This window comes from Gymnoscopelus braueri, assembly GCF_963280865.1.
Source record: "Gymnoscopelus braueri genome assembly, chromosome: 14".
Classification (NCBI taxonomy): Eukaryota; Metazoa; Chordata; class Actinopteri; order Myctophiformes; family Myctophidae; genus Gymnoscopelus; species Gymnoscopelus braueri.
Window position 1 is genome coordinate 34024680 of NC_137619.1, and position 22772 is coordinate 34047451.

General features: G+C 42.5%; 1 protein-coding gene across 4 annotated transcripts in view; it reads right to left on the reverse strand.

Annotated features, from left to right (window-relative positions):
• Window positions 1-22772, reverse strand: part of ltbp1 (latent transforming growth factor beta binding protein 1) — a 167653-nt gene that overhangs the window by 39918 nt on the left and 104963 nt on the right. For 3 of the 4 annotated variants that reach the window (XM_080448614.1, XM_080448613.1, XM_080448612.1), the window contains 9 exons: window positions 20193-20318; window positions 18700-18825; window positions 15165-15290; window positions 13436-13555; window positions 11341-11460; window positions 9417-9539; window positions 6388-6513; window positions 4924-5049; window positions 60-182 (listed from right to left, as the gene is read on the reverse strand). In XM_080448614.1, the coding sequence (XP_080304740.1) occupies window positions 60-182; window positions 4924-5049; window positions 6388-6513; window positions 9417-9539; window positions 11341-11460; window positions 13436-13555; window positions 15165-15290; window positions 18700-18825; window positions 20193-20318 (1116 nt within the window). The remainder of the gene's footprint in view (window positions 1-59; window positions 183-4923; window positions 5050-6387; window positions 6514-9416; window positions 9540-11340; window positions 11461-13435; window positions 13556-15164; window positions 15291-18699; window positions 18826-20192; window positions 20319-22772) is intronic. The other variant, XM_080448615.1, reaches the window with a different exon arrangement.

Genomic DNA, 22772 nt, shown 5'->3' on the forward strand with positions numbered 1-22772 from the left:
TGTAAACTCCCCACAAATCTGGAGGGATTTGTGGTGAGGTGTGCTGTAGATGGAGTTACCCATGCATGTGTTATTGTCTGGCTGCAGGCGGTGGCCTCTGTCACACTGGCATCTGTATGAGCCCCGGGTGTTCACACAGGATCCACCCACACACCTGCTGCCACCCAGGCACTCATCAATGTCTGGAGGAGAAACACACACACATGCATGCATGTGCGCCATGCGCACACGCATACACACAAACAAATATTCATACACAGAGTTCAGCTTTCCAGGACAGCAGGATATGACGAGGAAACACACTGATACATGGCACACACGCACACACGCACACGCACGCACACGCACACACACACACACACACACACACACACACACACACACACACACACACACACACACGTCTTGTCTTCGTAATTGGTAGGTAGCACAAATACCCCTCAGACACAGTGGAAAGGTTTCAGAAATGTCTCGTTAATGTTATCACACAAATATTTCTTTCCACCCGACTTCATTGTCTCCGCCAGGCCGATCTGCGTGCACCGATCTGCGTAAAACTTTTTTATGCGCACTCCCTAGAGGCCAAGGAAAAACCTCTGCCCTGCATTTTTCACATCTGCCTTTTATAGCGCCACCAGGAGGCCGACACTTTTTTTTAGATTACTTTTTTTAGATTACTTTTGTTCAAATATCACGCAAATCGATACACATGATCTCTATAGTGATGTGATCAAGACTGATCTGTCCGATATTTCATATTGCATCCTGATTGGCTAACATTGCCTTCCAAAGTTTGCAGGATTGGTGTGTTTTGAACAAAATGCCTCAAATCATGAACGCCAACGTCCGATTGCCCTGAAAGGCAGAGGAAGAAATGGCACCCCTTTCATATTGGCCTATTATAGCGCCACAAGGAGGCCACAATAACCCACCTGACCTGGCGGAGACCTGTGCTCCGAGGAGCACTTTCTCTAGTTGTTCTTTGGGTTCTGCAGGGAACATGGAATATCTAATGAGTAATGACTACTTTAAACCAAAGGACTTGAACCCTCTTTACTTCCATACAGGTTGGCTCAGCCACCATTCTAAAGAGAAAGACAGATTACTAAAAACGGCTCTGATGTCATCTGGGTTTCTGTCAAGCTAGGGCCTATTAATTTTAATAAAGTAAAATATTTAGTCCCCACACACGCTCAAATGCTTCCAAAATACATTTTCTTTCTGCTTTTACATATCGACTTTTCGATCAGGTGGATTTTTTATCTCAGAAAGAAGGAAAATATTTGGGAGCATTTGAGCAAGTGTGCAGATTCAATCTCTACTTTATTGCTTTTGCCCAGTCCAGCAGGCTGAGACCTATTTTTTTGTGGATGCGAGCGATCAAATAATCTCAGCTAAGCTATCAATTCTAGCCATTGCTGTGACAAGTGTCCAGAGTTTATGCAAAGGACCATCTTGAAAATGGAAATGAACTGAATGACTTTGCAAGTGTTTTTGTGATAGTCTTAAGACACAGTGCATTTCTAACAAATGCTGACAACGGGCAATTTTGTGAAACAAAATACAGACAAAAAACATTTTGAATGCGGTGACAGTTGGCTTCATTAATGACCAACAGGGTGGTGTTGGTTCTCTAGAGCAGGGGTCTTCTACAGGGGTCCGGGACCCCTAGGGGGGGGTCCTCAGAGTTACTATAGGGGGGCGCCAAATCTTTGTGTGATAAGATATTGATTTTACATTAACCTTCTCCTATTCTGAGGAGAACTTCACCCAAAAATAGGCGATCTACAAGCTCACTACGCCTCGCGCTGGCGAGGCGTTGTGAGCTTGTAGATCTGCTATTTTCGGCAAAGAGGTTTGGTGTAGAGGGAAAAAAAGAGCAGACCAAGTACAGAGTGAAAGGTCAAGTTTACTAAGTATTGACGGTTTAAGTGGTTAAATGTCTGAAAATACACATGAACATGAATCCAACACACACTGATGATAGTGCTGTCAAACAAGTCAATGAAGCTATGAAATGGTTTAATCTGCGACACAATGTTATACTATATGTAGTGGGGGTCCCTGCTTCATCTCTCTCTCAGCTAAGGGGTCCTTGGCCTGAAAAACGTTGAAGACCCCTGCTCTAGAGCCCACACCTCCAGCAGAGCTCTTCACTGTCATTCAACAGGGTGGTGTTGGTTATCTGGAGCCCACACACTGTCATTTAGTTTGTGTTGTATGTGTCTTTGTTGACCATCTTATATTGGTTGAAAACCTTTCAACCTGGCGTTCCTAATTTGGCCATGTCACTATAGGTGAACATGTCCCAATATAAAAAAAGAAACTTCTAAACATTTTAATTTCAAAGGTTTATCAATTCCATAGGAGTTTCATTGTTCATTAATATTCATTAATATTTCCCCCTCTTTTCTTTCAGAATGTAATTTGTAAATGTCAGTCTCTCATCCTGAGACTCTTGATGAAGGTCCAGAGGGACCGAAACGTCTGTCAATTTGAATCAAAACTGATGCTGCTGAGCAAGAGCAGTGTGCGGGATTTTTGTCCATGAAATACTTTTTTCATGATTGCTTCACTTGTCACTGTCCAACGCACCTGCATCTGAACAAAGTGGATGTGCGAATATTTACTTTGCATAGATCCTGAGACTGTAAAAATGAACACTTACAGGTACATTTTTACACTATCAAGACTTAAGGTCCTTACACACCGGCGAATATACGCAAAATTCGGACTCGTTCCGAATAATTAAAAGACGCTTTTTCGCTTCGCGAAACTGATGTGGACGCTTGCATTGACTTTATAAGGTTTAAAAAAAAAACATATTTATTCGCATGAAGAAATCGCCCCGGTGTGTAAGGACCTTAACTATGTAACAACTGTTTTACTAAGAACCTAACCACAAGAAGCCTTGGATCCGGATCTGTCCAGTTGAAAGGAACACCTATTGTCAGAACAAGCTTCTCATCTGGCCAGGTCTCATTTTGGACACTAGTTAATTAGAATCACATTCCTTCCTCAACCCCAATGATTCCACCTGCTTAAACCATCTGGCCTCTTAATTCATGATAATGGTCAGGTTTATAGACTTGTATAACATACAGGACACACACAGACACAGATGTGCCTGCAGCTGCACGCAGGCACGCACATCGCACACACATGCATGCATGCATGCACGCACGCACGCACGCACGCACACGCACACACACACACACACACACACACACACACACACACACACACAAACAGATGTGCCATGCACGCACACACACGCACGCACACATACTGTACATACACAGATGTGCCATGCACGCATGTAGGCAGGCGCCCACACACATAGCGTAACTCATCGTCACCATTTGTATCCTTCATTTCCTCTCAGTCAGATTAGGGAAATGACACGAAAGGTGGAAATTGATTGAAGCAGATTAAAAAGACTGTTGGTTCCATAACAAACAGATATTATGCATAAACAGATTACAGCATGTGCACAGACACACACACACACGCGCACACGCACACACACACACACACACACACACACACACACACACACACACACACACACACACACACACCTCACAGAATTATGCCTGTACCCCCCCCCCCACCCCCCAGCCCTCTATAAATCATGGGCAGGAGAGCAATGCAGCAAATATCCCTTGTCGTCTAGACAGCGAGCTCAAAAGCTTCCTTCTGTTTCTTTTTCTCTGGTGTTTTTTTCTCTCTTTTTTTCTAGGGCAGGAAAGGGCATTAAAAAACAGCTCTGGCATACGGACAACAGCTCCCGCCATGGAGAGCTTCTGGTGGAAAATATAGTAGCAGCATATGTGAAAGATATCAAAAGGCTGTGGCTTCCACCAGGAGGAACACGCCATTGACAGAGAAAGAGACATTCTCAGAAATCTTCTAAAATAGTCAGATTTCTTCAAAACATAAAAAAAAAAGATCACAATGAGAGAGAGAGGACAGGATGAACGTCGTGATGGAATGAGAGAGACAGGGAGCCGGATGGGAAAGAGAGCGAGCGAGGGAGGAAGGCAAGGAGAGAGGGAGGGCGTAAGGTAGGAAAGGACGCACATGAGTATAGGGGCAGAGTGAGAGAGATGGAGGTAGAGAGAGAGAGAGAGAGAGAGAGAGAGAGAGAGAGAGAGAGATAGCGGAGGGAAGGAGGAGGGAAGAGGAAGGAAGGTACCGAGAGAAAAGTGAATGGAGGAACAGAAGCATGGGCGCTGGACGAACATCTCAGTAACATCGTATGAATGTCCAGAGAAAACAAGGGTAGTTATCAATCAACACCTGCTTACAGAGGTTGGTATTGGCAAAGGCCATGGCAAAAAACAATTGCGTGTGCATGTGCATGTGCATGTGCATGTGCATGTGCATGTGCATGTGCGTGTGCGTGTGTGTGTGTGTGTGTGTGTGTGTGTGTGTGTGTGTGTGTGTGTGTCTGTGTGTGTCTGTGTGTGCACATATTCAGCTATTTCAGTTAGAAAATAACTGCAACCTAAGTAAATGTAAAATATGATTGTAAAAGAAAAAAGTTATGGCGCTCGGGTGGCGCAGAGGCAAAGTAGCTGCCCACCACCATGGAGTCTAGGGGTTAGAAGCCACTGAGGTGCATCCGGCTTTGTCGAGTGTCTATAAATACGAACACAATTGGCCCGTGTTCAGGGGAGGGAAGCTGGGAGGGGACGGTGATATTTGTCACTGCAGGTAATCCTACGGGCTGGGGCGGCACCTGTCAGCAGAAATGTGTTGGGTGGGAGGAGTAGGACGGAGGATAACGTACACAGTAAAATCCTCAAGAGGATTTAACTCTCTGAGATAAATTAATACACAGGTTTTGACAGTGTACAAATCAAATCAGCGTAGCAAGCTGAACGGGGGGAAGTTGTTGGGTTAAAGGACATGTCTTACCGTCACAGGTCTTGGTGTTGGTGTTGGGGGCGAACCCTCTCTCACACACACACTCGTAGGAGCCCTCCGTGTTGACACATTCTCCATTGGGACACAGCTCCGGATCGTCCAGACACTCATCAATGTCTGTGAGAGAGGTTAATTGGTTGGTTGATTGATTGATTGACATTGACTATTTAACAATTCATATTATACAACAGGTAGTTCCGACCAAGCAATCTGATTGGCTGAAATAGCTATGTAGCCGTGATTCAAACCAGCATCATATCACGGGCCTAATCACCTTAAATAAATCACTCCGCACTGCAGTCCGCACCTGATTAGACCATATATGACACAGCTGTGCTGTGAAGTCACGCTGTGACTGTCCCACGTAGGAAAACAAACAGACAGTACCCACCGCCGCCACCGGGCGGAGAACAAACAGCTACGCAAGATGGACTATGTTGTTAATTTTGACTTATTTGGTGGACTTACTGTTGATCAATGGTTAGAAGAGAGCACACTAAATCGCCTAAAATCCTATAATAAAAGGAATAACTGGAAAAAAGTGTGCTTTATTTCAATGGTAACATCCATACTGTATAAATATCCTCCTGTGTTAAAGTAAAATTACTCCCATTTCGTTAACAGTCCAGTGTATGTTATACTTTATCGTACGAAGGTATCGCACGGCAAAAATAGCCGATCTACAAGTTCACAAGGCATCACCATCTTGACGCGTTGTGAGCTTGTAGATCAGTTATTTTGGCCACGTAACACGATCGTACGACGGAGCATATAGCCTACTGGAATCAGCTGTGTTGATGAGACGAGAGTCAGAGAGACAGAGTGCTGCGCTGCCACAGGGACTATTTTGTCTCAGTCAAATAAACTCTTCTCTTTACAGGGAAACGGATAAGCGATTTTTTTAAATTATGAATTACCCCACAATATGAATACATTTGGATGTGTTTTGTTGGTAACTGTTGTATAATCGCAATATTACACTCGAGGGTGTGCTTTACCTTACATTATTGTCACTTCTGTGATGCGGACGCGGAACTCGGCTGCGCCTCGTTCCTGGACCGCATCACAGGCGTGACAATAATGACTGTAAAGCACACCCTCTCGTGTAATATTGCTTAAATATTATATGCAACAACATACCGATTCACACATACGGTATGTCAAAGACGTTTATGAAAAATGTGCAAATAGAAACTTACAGAAAATGGGTTTAAGCATTAGGAATAATGTGTGTGTGCAACTGTGGGATGTGTTGTGAGAGTTTGTAATTGTTCACTAGACAGCCATATAGTATGTGACTGTGTTAAGGGCTTGATATACAGTACCATACCAAAAACGGTCAATCTACAAGCTCACAACGCGGCTACTGTAACGCAAATACGCAATGAGGTTCAAATCTGGCTTTCAGTGTAGATGTTCACAGGTGTGATAATTGAGTGCAGATGAGGCTCTCACCCAGACAGCTGGTCCCGTTGATCTGCTGGTATCCCTGTGGACAGTGACACTGATAGGAGCCCACGTTGTTCACACACTGTCCTACAGCGTCACACGGCCTGGCAACCTCCAAACACTCATCCACATCTGGAAAACACAACCACACACACACACACACACACACACACACACACACACACACACACACACACACACACACACACACACAATATTACATCACTTACAGTACAAACCTGAAAGATGCGACCATATCATAAACACACATTAAAATCCTTAGTGATATTCTGAGATTTTAATAATGGACCTTTTACACTCTCAGAGTTAGGATTTAAAGGGATATTTCACTTTAATTTTATCGTCTACTCAGGCTTTTGGGAGCACCCCGGACAGTTTTTAAGTTGCTTGATTCAGTATTTATATATTTGATATTCATTTTATCAGACATGCCCCCGTCCTATACAAACCCATTGTAACTTCAAACTCCATTTTAACCATGTTAGATTAATCGGAAACACCCGTCCTTGGTTCTGGACTGATATTGTCCTTCTAATATGTGAGAATTTTATATATATATATTAAAAAAATATATATACAATTAAAAAATATATAATAATAAATGAAAAAGTAATCGAAAAAACACGGCCCCCTCACGTATTAGGAGGGCAGGATGAGTCACCAGAACCAAGGACGGGTGTTTTTGATGAATCTAACATGTTAAAGATGGAGTTTGAAGTTATAATGGGTTTGTATAGGAAGGGGGCGTGTCTGATCAAATGAATGTCAAATATCTAAATACTGAATCAAGCAACTTAAAAACTGTCTGGGGGGCTCCCAATTTTTGTTGGAAAGTGAAATATCCCTTTAACAACATCTACAACATTCATATAACACACAGGCCACATTTGCACAAACAAGCAAGGTCAAAAATACTTGCTTTACATGCTTACAAATAAAAGAGACACATATCACATATGCACTCTCTTAATCTTTCACATGCACGCACGCATGCATGTGCACGCGCGCGCGCACACACACACACACACACACCCCCACACACACACACACACACACACACACACACACACACACACACACACACACACACACACACACACACACACACACACACACACACACACACACACACACACACACACACACACACACACACACACACACTCCCCAAGCCAACTATTTCTGTGTGGCTGGAGGAGATGGTGCGTGTTCTGGTGTTGGACCCGCAGGTTAAATTTAGTTTGTTAATTATAGCAGATGTTCTTCCGTCAGGTTTTAGTGGCAGCCATAAAACAGAAATACATCACAGACATGTTTCCCCCTTCTTGTGCATCAAGAAACAAACCTTGACATCTGGACGGAAGGATGTTATGCACAGATAATTAATCAGCCCGAACCTCGCCGTCGTCAGTCGAATCGCGGAGCAAAGCCCATTATTACCCAAGATCCACCACGTTTGCATGTTTCTACTTCTAACTTTCAACTTCCCGGGCGGGGACTTTTGTTCCAAGGTCCTTAATATGGATAACATATTGTGTGTTACAGTCAAGGGCCCAGCTTCCTGCTTTGAAATGAAGTCTATATAGATGGGTTTCCGCGCGACGTCATCACAGAGCAGAGTGCGGAATCTGCGCATGCGCGGGGGAGAACGAACCGGAAGCGCCATTCACTCTCTCGTTATTTTCGGGATTTAGATAGGCATAATGCTGCTATTATAGGCATAATAGGCATAATGCTGCTATTATATACAAACAGATCCAACTTTCGACAAATCATTTTTATTGAGTAAAGAAGATATTACAAACTGCATCATTTAATCTACTTTCATTAAACCTGGTGAAGACCATTTATTTTCTGAATGTACAATGGCCAGAGCTGCTGCGGGTAATAGCGCCCTCTACAGGCTCATCCCGCCACTGCGCGCGCATCATCCTCTCATGTTTACAAACAGGAAACCCATCTATATGAAGTGACAGTTAATATGAATGGCCTGTAGTTTCGCTGTTTTACCCCTGCTGGTGTCAGAAAGAATTTTTCTCCATTCAAGTGGGTGGGTTTTTGACGAACTTTAGATTTGATTTTATTACCTTAATAAACGTTGTCATAAATACTATATGCTTCCAGTCGCTAGTTTAAAGTCTTCTTTCAATCACCATGATATGCGTTTTGGTAAATTATGGTCCCATTTATTTTAAAATGTACGATAAAGTAGGCTATGCTCTAGGAGGGGCGGGATGATTTGATTGACAAGCTACCCAACCAATAGCATTAATTTAGCGATTGATTTCCGTTTGCTTTTTGGCATACACGTATATTAAAGATGGCGGATTTGAAATCGTTGAAAAATAGGCTTCATTTACGGTCTGGGGGCGTGACTTTGTCCATCTCTTTTATACAGTCTATGGTTACAGTATACAACAATAAACTTCATAGAAAGGAGGGGTCATTCACTACCGCCGTTATTCCTTTTTCTCCTTTGTACACGTATACGTGTACAAAGTGTAATTGTTGATGACATATATTATTGTGTTATTTGTTTTATGCTACCGTTGATGAAGGCCTTTTTTGTATTATCCTTTTAGCCTTAATGTCTGACTGTACCACGTGCTGTTTAAGTATTCAATCAATCAATCAATTCACATACAGGCAAAAGTATAAGAAGCGGGGCAAAGTGCCGCGGCTGTTATGGTTTAAACATAAATTAGCATGGTGGGCATGTACTGTACATCTGCTATTTTCGATCATTTTTTAAAATATATAAGTTTGAGAACTACTGATTTAGAAGGCATTTGTAGAATCGACCTCAGGTCTTAATGGGTTAATAGCTTACGGTGTCCGTTGGGTTCTATCTACAGTACACACTGTCAGATAAGCATTAACACAGACAGTCTCACAGAATAGATTGGGGTCCCAGAGATAAACATGGTATCTAATGGGGGTCTGTGGCCTATAATGCATATCAAACCGGGAGTCCTTGAAATTGAAAAAGGTTGGGAATCAGTCCAATAACTTACCATCACACTGGTCCCCTGCCGGCGAGGCCCTGAAGCCAGGCCCGCAGTTACAGATGAAGGAGCCCTCTGTGTTCTGGCAGTGGCCCCTGGTACAAACCAGCTCGTCCTGGCACTCGTCGACGTCTGAGACCGCAGATGACAGCCGATGACAAGCAGCGTTTCAACATCGACAACAAGAGACGTGATATATTAGCCTCATGACATATTAGAGCTCAACCCACAAAACAAATGTAAAACGAAAACACCCGGTTACACAATTCCCCCATATGACTCTAATTGACTTGGCATTCGCTGTGGTTAAATTTAGCTAATGCTGGGGACGGTGATTTGAACTAAGCCATCCATCCATTCAGTCTAGTGTTTAAACCAATCTGAGGCCAAATAACCACTTCATGATGAAAAAGCTGAATTATCCTGTTTTAACCTCAATAACCTTAAGAACAATGTGCTTAATTGGGTTTAACCCAGGGGCCCAAAACAAGTTGTAAAAAAAGGCCTGCATTTGGTGGGCTGTTCCAGGGACTCAAGAGTTTGACTGAAATACTGTACATATTTGGGTCCTGTAGTTGGGAAAAAAAGGACATTCTAGGTGACATTTTTCAAAAATGTTCAAAAAGCAGTTCCACAAGCTCACATGCGACATGTTGTGAGCTTGTAGATTGGCTTTTTTGATCATTTCTTTTATGGTGCTTAAGTCCCTGCAGCAAAATGCAGATTGTGAAGAATAACAATCATTATGTTTCTACAGTATCAGGAACAATTGATCCTATTTCGTTACGCATATAATTGGGAGCTTTGATTTCCACAGTGCCACACTCCAGGGATTGTGGAGAGAACTGTTGGAGAGAACTATTCTCATTAGATGCTGGAGGGATAAACAACTCAGGTAAACACAGACAGAGTTATTGGAATATTATGATTAGTCAATAAGATACTGATGTAACACAGCATCAAGTGGTAACCTTTAATAATAAAAAAGAAAATCAATGCTCCATATTTCATATTGCGTAATAAATTAAAAATCAATCTGTCAGGTAAACATTTTAATTATTCCAAGGCAGGGATCCCAATAGCTTTACTGTGGAAAAGGGGCATTATCCCATTAAGACCGGGAAAGTGTCTGTGTCATTTTAGATTTTAGCTACATACATGAGTGTGTGTGTGTCATGATTTTTTTTAAATAGCAGATATACAAGCTCATAGCGCGTCACGTTTTCCTTTTATCGTGAAGTAAGTATATATTTTTAAGCGAACATTTCTAACTCAAATCTTTGCTTCTGGAGGTACCTGGAACAAAATGTTTTGGGATGGGGGTCGGCCACTCGGCGGCCAAATGTATTTAATTTTGGGGGGTCGTTGACATGAAAAAGTTTGAGCAGCACTGATATAGAAACATACGTTTTTCAGATAACTGTTAGGCCTCAGGTCTTACTGGGTTAAAATTGCTCAGAAGGTGTCACCAACAGCCTGCAAAATGTATAAACCAGACACTGTCTGCATTCGGTAAGAGGATCTGAGTGGCATAAAACAAACTTTGGTGGAAAGCTGGCAAAAAAAAGAAACTCTTGGCAGAGTGAAAATCAAGTACCTTGGATGGGAGGACCATTAATTATGTCACTTACACGAACACTGCTCAACTAAATGAGTGATTATGAGGTGGCGACTTAGTTTTATGATACTAGCTTTTTGCAGCCATTATGTTGTTTATATTTATGGCGTATTCCTGAAGTTTGTAACCAGAAATTATTCACTGAGTAAGAGAGAGGGTGGCTCTAATGAGTATAAGTCACAGAAATGACACAATTTGGCCAAATGCCCAAGACACTTCCCATAGTCAAGGACACATGCTGTTAGTTTTTAGAGTCTGTGGTGAAAATCACATCCAAACTAGAGCGTCAGACATTCTACATAGAAACATTATTACCTTGGCAAAATTCTCCATCGAGGAGCTGGAAACCTTCATTACATGAACAGGCAAAGGAGCCTTCATAGTTGGTGCATTTTCCATTTGTGCACGTGTGCGGGTCCAGGCATTCGTCAATATCTGGGTGGATTCAAAGAGGAAGGCAGCAATTAAGTATTTAGTCAAATACTGAAGCAGAGGAACATTTTGGGTGGTGCTTTTTGTCAAACATTCGAAGACAAGATATTGGCAGAACAATAATGTCTGACAACAAGTACGCTATTCATAAGACACTTGAGCAAGATGTGGAGTTACACCGGCTTTGTCTCTCTCTCTCTCTCTTGCTCTCTCTCTCTCTCTCTCATTCAAACACACGATGTCTAGGAGTTTGGCAGTATCACTCAAACATCTGTGAGTTGGGTTATTGCTTCTATAAAAGCTGATGTGGACTCCGTCGCCTCACCTAATTATTTCCTCTTGCCACCACCACCATTCAGAGCCACCCCGCTGTGGTTTGGCTTGGCCAGCATGGTGTGCGAATACTCAGAGCCTGACAGCTACCCGTTGGGATACGGAGCGGAGCTACTTCTTCAAACGGGGAGAGAGATGGACGCACCTGTGGTTTCTGGTGGAAATGCTCCACTTCCAGGAAAGTGTGGGCCCATACAGTGGCTTTTTTGGAAAGTTTCATTGGTTTTCATAGCTTGATTAGCAGGATTTTATATACTGCATCTGTTTCCTGAGCTGCTTTCTGTATATATAGATGGTTGACGTTACGTACAATGGGGTTGGGTAATTATCGTGCTATTCCAAGAATGGTGGATTCAATGTGGAGTTATGGTTTTTCCAAAGAAAAAGATAAAGCGTCCAGAGAGACTCCAGGGAAAGAGCGCAGTATGTTCGTGACGTTGCAGACAGAAATGACTGACGCTCTTTGGTGAGTTACCATAAAGCTTCACATAGGCCAGCCAGTGAAAAATGGTATACTGCCATCATTGTAATTGTAGTGTAGTGATCAGAACATGCAAGGTCCGACGTGGCAACCCTGAGAACCTGATGAAATAGGCCCGGACCGCTGGCCTGACAGCGCATCACGCGTTTGAGTCCCATTCCCGACGATCTTTTCTTTGTTGTTTGTTTCTCCCCGTCTCTCTCTCCCTGTTTCCTGTCCATCTCCACTGTACACTATCAATTAAAGGCAGAAAAGCTCCCAAAAATATATCTTTAATGAGAATCTGATGAAAGAGAAGGTTGCGTCATTGGCCTAATGAAAAGGAAAAACCCAGGAAAATCCACCACAACCCTATTTTGTATCACCATTGTATCGGCTGGACCCACACGTATCCATCCACCACTACATCCGGAACCCCGGGAGACGGCGTCGAAGGAGAAGATCTACCATGCCGCCTGCAATGTCCCCTGCTGAACCGCCTATGTACTGTACTGGTGCCGGCTGCTTCAAATCTCCTATGAAGAAGTGGGGCCTGGCAGACTGCGCAGCTTTTAAGTGCGGGGTGAGCCTGAACAGACTGCCGACCACATAATCAACACCTGTCCCCTGTATAGACCATTGGTTCTCAAAGTGGGGTCCGGGAACCCCCAGGGGTCCTTGGGGGGGGGGGGGGGGGGTCCAAAACTGAAGGTTTTGCTGTGCGGCGGCTGAGTGTGCAGGTTTAACCCATTAAAACTGGGAAAGCATCTGTGTCATTTTAGAATTTAACCACTTTAACCATATTTTATACTTTGGCTATTCAAAAATAGCAGATACACAAGCTCATGAACTTGTGCCGCGTAGATCTGCTATTTTAGACAAATTGTGAACATTTGTGCAAATCTATATTTGGATATGTATATTTTTAAAGCGAACATTTTTATCTAAAATCTTTGCTTCTGAGGGGTCCCTGGAACAAAATATTTTGAGATGGGGGTCGGCGGCCAAATACATCGAATTTTGGGGTCCTTAGCATGAAAAAGTTTGAGAACCACCACAGATGTAGCAACATAAGTTTTTCAGAAAACTGTGTAACTGATTTAGAAGGCATTTCGTAGAATCGGCCTCAGATCTTAATGGGTTTAGGGCCTCAAACTAGAGGCCACAACCTCATACTGTACATACCTAAACACTGGCCCCCCTTTCCCTGGAGTCCCTGAGGGCAGGTGCCACAGTCATAACCTCCCTGCAGGTTGAAACAGATACCAGACGGACACACTGACTTGTTGGCACACTCATCAATATCTGGAAAGAGAACAAAGAAAGAAAAATGTTTTACCACTCTGGGTCTGGGGGACAGAGGGTGTGCTATTTCTTGAATCTATGCCCCATAATAAACTAAAACAAATGTTTGCAATGTTGGCTTCTGCTATTTGTCCGTTTCTAGGGTCACCAATTGGTGACATGGTTGAAAGCCTCTGTACTCATACAGTACATAACATAGCCTCTTTAGGGAATGAACCATGATGTAGTACTGTACCGTAAGTGCCTAGGTGGCTGGGCTAAAGGACTATACTGTACACTGTACAGTATAGTACACACATTCAGGCAGAGGATGCATCATTTTTTAAACAACTTCCATCTTCATTCTACGTTTAAGTCCTCTACAAAGAACTGGCTGATTAGCAGCTGGACCTAATTATAACTAGCCTGGCGTAGCCAGACTATATCACTGCGTGGATATGAGTCTGGTGCTTCTATGAGGACGTTTTTTTTCCAAGGGGGCGGGATCAAAACAATGACTCTCGACGCAATTGGTTAGACCTACAAACCAACTACCAATTACAGTCTCCCATATTCGAATACTGGGCCCTGATTGGTTACCCACGTCTTCTGGAGCAGGAAATGGATTCTCTATGGAGCGGTGCCAGACCCAAATCCCAGAGTGCAATTTTTTTTTGCACTCGCAGATTCGTCTGGTCCCAGGCTAAATTATAACCACAATGTAGTTGAGTTGTTTGTAGCAGGTTTTGTTTTTAGTTGTTTTAGTTGTCTTTGACACAGATTGTGACATTTTGACACAGCTTGGGAAATTGTTGGGAACATGTGTTTTTAACAGACTTTTTTTTTGATGAATACTCTGAAACACTCAGTTTACGCACATGCGCACGCACGCGCGCACAAGGAGACACACACACACACACACACACACACACACACACACACACACACACACACACACACACACACACACACCCCCACACACACACACACACACACACACACACACACACACACACACACACACACACACACACACACAAAACAACCACAATGGAAATAAGCTCTCACACTTTACTGTGTTTTATCCTTTGGACAGAAATGAACAACAGGGTTCCCACACATTTTTAACAATACATTTTCAACACTTTTCCAAAGTATTTCACTCCATTTCCAGGCCTACAGCAATCATACGGTGCAATAATGAGGCTCTTACACATGAGTGCTATCAATGCACCAAGACAGACTCGAGCAAAGGTAAAAAGAACAGATCTACAAGCTAACAGCATATCACGGTGCAACTTGTTGTTACATCTACAGTAGCTTGTACATCTATTCTTTTTGTAACGTGATGTCCTGTGGCCGCACTCACGCAGCTCGTGCAGCGCAGCACTACATTTTATCATGTTACATATTTCACGTAATGTTATACAAAAACAATGTATATACAAAAAAAAATCCAAAACGTTTTATTAATTCCAAGCCTTTTCCAGGCCTGGAAAACAGTTTTTCTAATTTAAAAATATTTCCAGGAATTTCATGACCGTGGGAACCCTGGAACAAATATATGATTATGCATAAGCATTTTGTCAGTAAAGATGCCAACCAACCAATCTGTCCATTATTGCTGTACCTTCACAGGCTCCAGTGGAGGTCATCTTGAAGCCACTCTGACAGCCACGACAGAAGAATGAGCCAATGGTGTTGAAGCATGTCTCGTCCTCTGGACACACATGAGCTGTCTGACACTCATCTACATCTGCAGAGAGGTGGAGCGAGGAGGCCATGGAAGGTGGTGTAGTAAAGGATAGGATAGGATCGGACAGGACAGGACAGGATAGGAAAGGACAGGACAGGACATAACGTTGATTAAACTTCATAATTTATTCAAAGACAAATTGACTGAAACACAGACACACACACACACACACACCTTGAGACAGTGAGAGACAGTGTGTGTGTGTGCGCGCGTGCACATGCGCGTATGTGTGTGTGTCAAGTGCTTGTGCGTGCGTGCATAAGTGTTTGCCATGCCTGTCCAGGCAAATAAATCACATTTGGAAACTTTTCCATTTTCGCAAAATGTGAGTCTTAATTTCGGGAACATATGACCATCTGCATCTCCTCCAAGGAAAACAAGCGCCCGCTTGGATCTAATTCGAATAACACCTGATTAGCACATCGGCTTCTCAGACATGAAGATGTACTCTAGCTGAAATAACTGACGATCACTGATGTGAAGAGGACATTAAGACCTAAGTCCCATTCTACAAATGCCTTCTAAATCAGTAGTTCTCACAGACTTTAAAAAATGTCAATGCCAACGCAAAAATCTAAAATGACACGGGTGCTTTCCCGGTTTCAATGGGTTATTTTAGCAAAACAACCAGATGAGACCATCTGAGACAGAGGCATTCATCGCACACCAGATGTGTTGGGACAGTTGGCACCCCTAAATCTTTTACTAAAAGACTATTCAACGATCTTAATATTGAGCATTTAACCACTTGAGCCCCATATTCATCAGCGTACGACGAATAGAGGAAATAGTAGATCAGACAGTACTAGATACAGTACAAGCTCAACGTGTTGTGTGAGCTTGTAGATCTATTTTCGCGTTTTTTTTGTTTTTCTCCAAATGTTCAAGACATTTTCCTATAAATCTACATGCTCTAAATAGGGACACTAGGTTGGAAGTGGTTACGTCATATCATAGTCCATACAAGATCAGAAGTCAGAGAAGGTATGCGTGGAAGGTTTTAACAGTCGACTTTTCACCGCAAAGCAACGACTCTCCTTGAATATTCTATTCTATCTGTGATATAAATATTTCCCTCTGAGCCTGTTTTTGTACTAATCTCAATAATAAATTACTTACTCAGATATCTACAGACATTATAAATCCCACCAAAAACAACAACAAAAAGTATTTAAAAAAACAAAACAGCCATAAATGATGTCTTCATATTTCATTCTCCAATGCTCATGAGGAGATTTTCATTGCCATTATGGGGAAATAATCATCAGGCCTATTTGTCCTCAAAGTCCTTATTCAGTATCATTTTGGTCGGTGGGGAGACCTCCGTCAGGATGCCAGGAAACCACTTAATCACAGAGTACCTTGTATTTATATCCCAGAAAGGCCCAGGAGGTGGATGGGACGATGGTGCAGAATTTGGCCCCTTCTGTCCATAGACACAGACAGGCTGCACTACACAGTATGTCTGACGTGGACTTGTTCATTCTATCATGCGTACGTGGGGTCCCCCAGGGGCTCTATAGAGGCTATGCGCGTGACATCATCGTACCCGGAAGTTATGCGGAAAAGTGGCACAAAAAAAAAGAAATCCTGGGCTTGACAGCCCATACATCCAAACAGAAAAGTCCTATCTGATTGGATTAAACAACGCTAAACTCACCAACATGGCAGCTGTACGGAAAGCTTGAAATATCCTCTTTCTATCTGCAAAGTTTTTGTTTCATGAAAATCCACCGTAGACATGTTATGAGCTACTTTCTGTCAATACATTCTGTGCAGGTGATTATTTTTCTAAGTGTCGGAGTTTGGAAGCGCTCGTTTTCAATAACGCAATGTACTGCTGCCTCCTGCATTATGTGACATTTAGAAACAGGTGGTAGGCAGGACCGTTGAGTGATTTCCAACGAGCGCTTCCAAACTCCAATGCACCATGCTGCTCAATGTTTTGCCACTCAGTCTAGGTGAGGGGGGGGCGTGTCCCGGTGGAAAAGTGACGCATGTGCATACTCTCTATACTTGGCCCGCTCCTTTTGTCCCTCTACAACTTACATCTTTGCAGAGAACAGCCGATTTACAAGCTCACAACGTGCTGCGTTGCGACACGTTGAGAGCTTGTAGATCGACCAACTGTTCCCCCCCCCCTGGAATTGAGGGCGCGAGTGTTCCTCTGGTTAGAACGGCTTCACCTTCGGTAAGGCCGGAACGAGGAACAGCCAATCGGAACGAGTGGTTCTCGACTCCAGATGGCTGATGTTGGCGTGATGTGATCGAGACAAATCGTATGGAGAATATTTCCGATGTTTGTACTGTACTGCACTTAAAGCTGTTTTGTAAGTAGCGTTCAGTAACAGGGCCATTCATCTCTCAGGGACGCCGGAATCAAACCGGGGGAATTGAAAGAAAGTTGGGAAGGAAAACTGAAAACAGCCAAATGGGAAAATCTGAATTCCAGGTCCACAGCATGTGTTGAAGGCATCCTATGACAGCTGTGTACGCACGCACGCACGCGCATGCGTGTGCGTGCAAATACTGTAGGTGAGTAAGTACGTGTACATACTGTAAGTATGTGTTGCATGTTATAAATGACACAGATTTCCTGGTTTTAATGGGTTAATGTCTGTATCATGAACAGTATATACCAGCTGCTATGCTCATGCACCTTCTGTCTAAACCTCGTGTACTGCGCGAAGGGATATGCTATGTGTAAATATGTAAACATAGTGTTGATTCTCTTTTTTTCCCCATTGCGCCCCCCCTCACCCGCCGTGTGTGTGTGTGTGTGTGTGTGTGTGTGTGTGTGTGTGTGTGTGTGTGTGTGTGTGTGTGTGTGTGCGCTTTCACATGCAGTGTTGAGAGAGAAAGAGAGAGAGTGTGCATGTGTAGTAGAGACAGGCAGCTAGGCCTGTCACAATTAATACATAATTAAAATTACCTCATCGCAATTATTTGAGATAATAACAATGATTTTGCATAATCGTCATACTCGTTTCCATGTGGTAAAATGTTCATACATTTTCAAACATTTCCCAAAACAAGCAGAAATAGCTGATCTGTAAGCTTGTAGATCAACTATTTCTGCTAGTTTAAAAAAAGTAAGTATAAAATGACTAAATATGTCAGTAATTTCTTTGTATATTTAATTTATGTCATATCTGCCCTGCGCAATTCTTGCCTACGAAGCCTAAAAGGCCAAACATAAATTACGTTTTGTATTAATATGTTACGACGTTCAATGCCAAAAACACAATGAAATCGTTAATCGCAATTATTTGTGTGACAATGAATCGTCAACATAAAATTGTAATCGCAACGGCCCCTACAGGCAGCATGTGTGTGTGTGTGTATGTGTGTGTGTGTGTGTGTGTGTGTGAGTGTGTGTGAGTGTGTGTGAGTGTGTGTGAGTGTTTACCAACACAACTGGTGCCCTCCTCGTCGCCCATGAAGCCCCGCTGGCACACACAGTGGAAGCTGCCGGGGGTGTTCCTACAGCGGCCCCGGTAACACAGCGACGGGCTCTCAGCACACTCGTCAACATCTGGACACACACACACGCGCACACGCGCACGCACGCACGCGCACACACACACACACACACACACACACACACACACACACACACACACACACACACACACACACACACACACACACACACACACACACACACACACACACACACACACACACACACACACAAACACAAACACACACCATTGGAAAGGACAAAAAAAAAGTGACTTAACCCATTAAGACCTGAGGCCGATTCTATACAAATGCCTTCTAATTAGTAGTTCTTACACTTTCAAAAATTTTCGGAAATTTTCAGTGTGAGCTTATTTTTGAGTAGCCAAAGCAAAAATCTAAAACGACACGGATACTTTCCCCGGTTATAATGGGTTAAAATACAGGACATGTATTCAGTCACTCATTGTCACTTATCTTAAATTATATTACGACATATATAATATTGCTTTGGAGTACACAACACAATGTGCTGAAATACTTACTTGACCCAATAGAGTCTGAGGAAAATGGATATTGACAGCTTACTTTATATCATGCCGGGAATCCAGTCGGCCCTGATCAAATCTCTGGGACGTTATTATTGATCTAACTCGACACAGCAGGTTTTCCGCAAAGAAACTCTCTGATCAAATCTTTGTTTTGTAAACTGGTAATGTAGCAGTTTCACTTCTGTGTGAATAGTGCTCAGTACGCAAATGTGTTTTTTTTGTAAAGATGGAAAGCTAGCTTCTTCTGTCAACTGCAAGGCAGGTTTAACCCATTAAAACTGGGAAACCTTTATACTTTGGATATAAAAAAATAGCAGATCTACAAGCTCATGCCCAGTATCGTGCAACCAAATCAATTGAATAGAAATTATTTCTGTCTATTCAGTGCTGTAGGGCAGAGGTTTTGAAACCTTTTGGATCAAGGAACGCATCTCTGTCATTTTAGATTTCTTTGGCTATTCAAAATTAGCAGATATACAAGCTCATAGCGCGACACCGAGTGCCACGCTATGAGCTTGTAGATCTGCTATTTTTGAGAAATCGTGAAAAGATTTGTGCAAATCTTTGAATATATATTCTACAAATGTCTTCTAAATCCTAACCGTTTAAAAAAAAAACGTATGTTGCTATATCAGTGGTTCTTAAACTTTTTCAGGACCCCCAAAATGATATGACCCCTCAAGAAGCAAAGATTTAAGTTACAAATGTTCGCTTTAAAAAATATATATTCAAAGATTTGCACTCGGTGCAAAACTCGGTTGAAAAGCCAAAGAAATCTAAAATGACATTGATGCGTTTATGATTAAATGGGTTAACAGCAGTGTTACAGTGTGGATCGAGGGATCAAGACGAGCTCAAGGAATGAAGTGGACTCTCTCGGCCTCCTCACCTACACAGGTGTTGTGGCTGTCATCCAGTCGGTGTCCCTCGTCACAGTGACAGGTGTAGCCCTCGGCCGTGTTGTAACAAACCCCCTGGCCACAGATGTGAGGGTTGATCTGACACTCGTCGACCTCTAGCCGAGAGGGGGGAGGAGAGAGAGAGAGGGAGGGAGAGAGAGAGAGAGAGGGGGGGGGGGGGGGAGAGGGAGAGAGAGGTAGGAAGCAAGAGAGAGAAAGAAGGAGAGAGCGAGAGAGAGAGAGAGAGAGAGAGAGAGAGAGAGAGGCAATATGAGAAACAGAGAGAGAAGAAATGTATAACGATGATGGCATTGCGAATTGTAACCAAAAGGCATTTTTTATGGCCTTCTTCCCCTGGCATTTGGCCTTTGTGCCCTCAAATAAATTACAACACCAAAGGCCAAGTGGCCTTGCCCCTAAAATGACGAAATTCCAGGCCTGTCTGCTACAAAGTGATGTTTCTCTTTTAGCTTATGCATATTTTGCATACTGATGTCCAGTTTAACAGGAAACAAAAGGAAAATGTTGGATAACAGAGCTCCTGTTATCTTACCCTTTTCCTTTGTTTCATTGTCTATTCTTATAACTGTAAATTGTAACTGCAAAAATTTCGGAAGCTTGTAAAATATTTCCTTCATCCAATCCAGAGGTGACTACGATGACATGATGACAGTCAAGCCTACTTTCATATTGACCACTTAAACCCTCTATACTTGATAAAACAGACATGTAAAGAGCACATTTGGTACGCTCTTATTTCATTCTACACAAACTGATTCGCAATTTTTTTTTGGCGAATGTTTTTGGCGAATGGTTCAAGTGGTGAACAAAAGTGGCATTTGAAGTTCGTGAAAAAGTGTTTGAATATATCTTTGAATATATTTAAATATTTTTAAAAGTGAACATTTTTAACACAAATCTTTGCTCCTGGGGATCCCTCGAACAAAATATTTTGAGATGGGGGGTTGGCGGCCAAATGCATATCATATTGGGGGTCCTTGACATGAAAATGTTTGAGCACCACTTTTTCAGAAAACTGTAAGGATTTAGAAGACATTTTTAGAATCGGATTCCCAGGTCTTAATGGGTTAAATGTGTGTGTACTGACTTCATGCAGTTTGTTGTGCATTTCCTCTGCAGACACCAACAGGTCACTTAAATAACTATGTTTTAATGAATAACAGATGCGAGTGGCATGAAGAAACACTGTATATACTTATTGAATGTTTTTTATATGGCTTGTCCTTGGCCGCATGTGATGGCCTCATGAAAATTGTACACTCTTTTCAGCAAAGCACAGGCACACACACAGCTACCGTATGTCCTCCATGTGACAAAACCGTTCTTACATTCGGATTAATTTATCAGCCGTGTTTTGACAGAGGTCAGCTCCTGGGGAAATTGTTCCTATACCACAGACAGAGCGAAGACACGGTGGCTCCGTGATGTCTATATAAATGCACATAAAAAATGTGCAGGAAGTTCTCTTTTTCCATTAAAGTTTGGGAGAGCTCCAGTCTATCACGACAGCCGAAGGGGAAGAAGGTTGAGACATTTTAGAAACTTGGCGGCTCCGAGCGCCGTTAAGCCAACAGTGATAGATTGGCGAGTGCCGAGCTCGAGCACATGGCATTGTGTCAAGACATTATGAATATATTACTTAAGAATTACTGCGCGAGTGGAAAATGGCAGTCAAGATGTCAGCAGACTCGAGAGCATATTAACAATACATTACTGTACGTCTCCCCCAAGTATTTCTTTGTTAGTGATTCAACCTTCCCTGCGCTTAGAGCAAAACAGCATGCTGAGATGATTTTATTTTCATTTTTATGAAATAAAGTCATATAATGTCATGTTTCTTTAACATAAAGTTAAAGGTTAATTATTCCCTTCTTTCCTAAAAAGGAAAGAAGACATTGGGAACCGTTGAAAATACAGTTGTGGAAAATGGTAGGATGTGGTAACCACATCAAACAGCCACAGCCACAGTCAAACAAACAGTATTGCATGGTTGTCATCCTTCCATTTAATCATCAAGATTATTTATTATTCAAAGATTAAGTGTTTTCTCCAAGTTGTTTATGTTCTTGAAGATCACTATAAACAAGAGACACTCAACACTTAAAATGGAGAGCTGGATCTCATTGCCTTCTTTAAATAAAGCAGGAATGAATGAATGAATGAATGAATAAATGAAAGAAAGCATGAAATCAAAGCTTGGTCTACTGTGGAGCAGTGGCGGTCCAATGGTTGCAAATGACTTCAAATTAAAAATAGCCCTCCAATGTTTGCATTTGTATTTGGTAACATTTAAAAGTTGCATCAAACCAAAAACTCACCAAAGCTAAGCGATGGCTATACGCCTGACACAAGACACAAAACCACTGCAATTGAGAAGGTACTTAACTGCAAGAACAATATCAAGCAGGCCTATTCAAACACTTGAAGTAGTTTTACTACAATCAGGCTATTGTTTGAGTTTCACAAAAGAAGCCATTTAAAAGGAAACGTACGATAATTAGCAAGCATGGAGGCACGTTGGAGTTACCACTGTGTTATTGTGCGGCAAG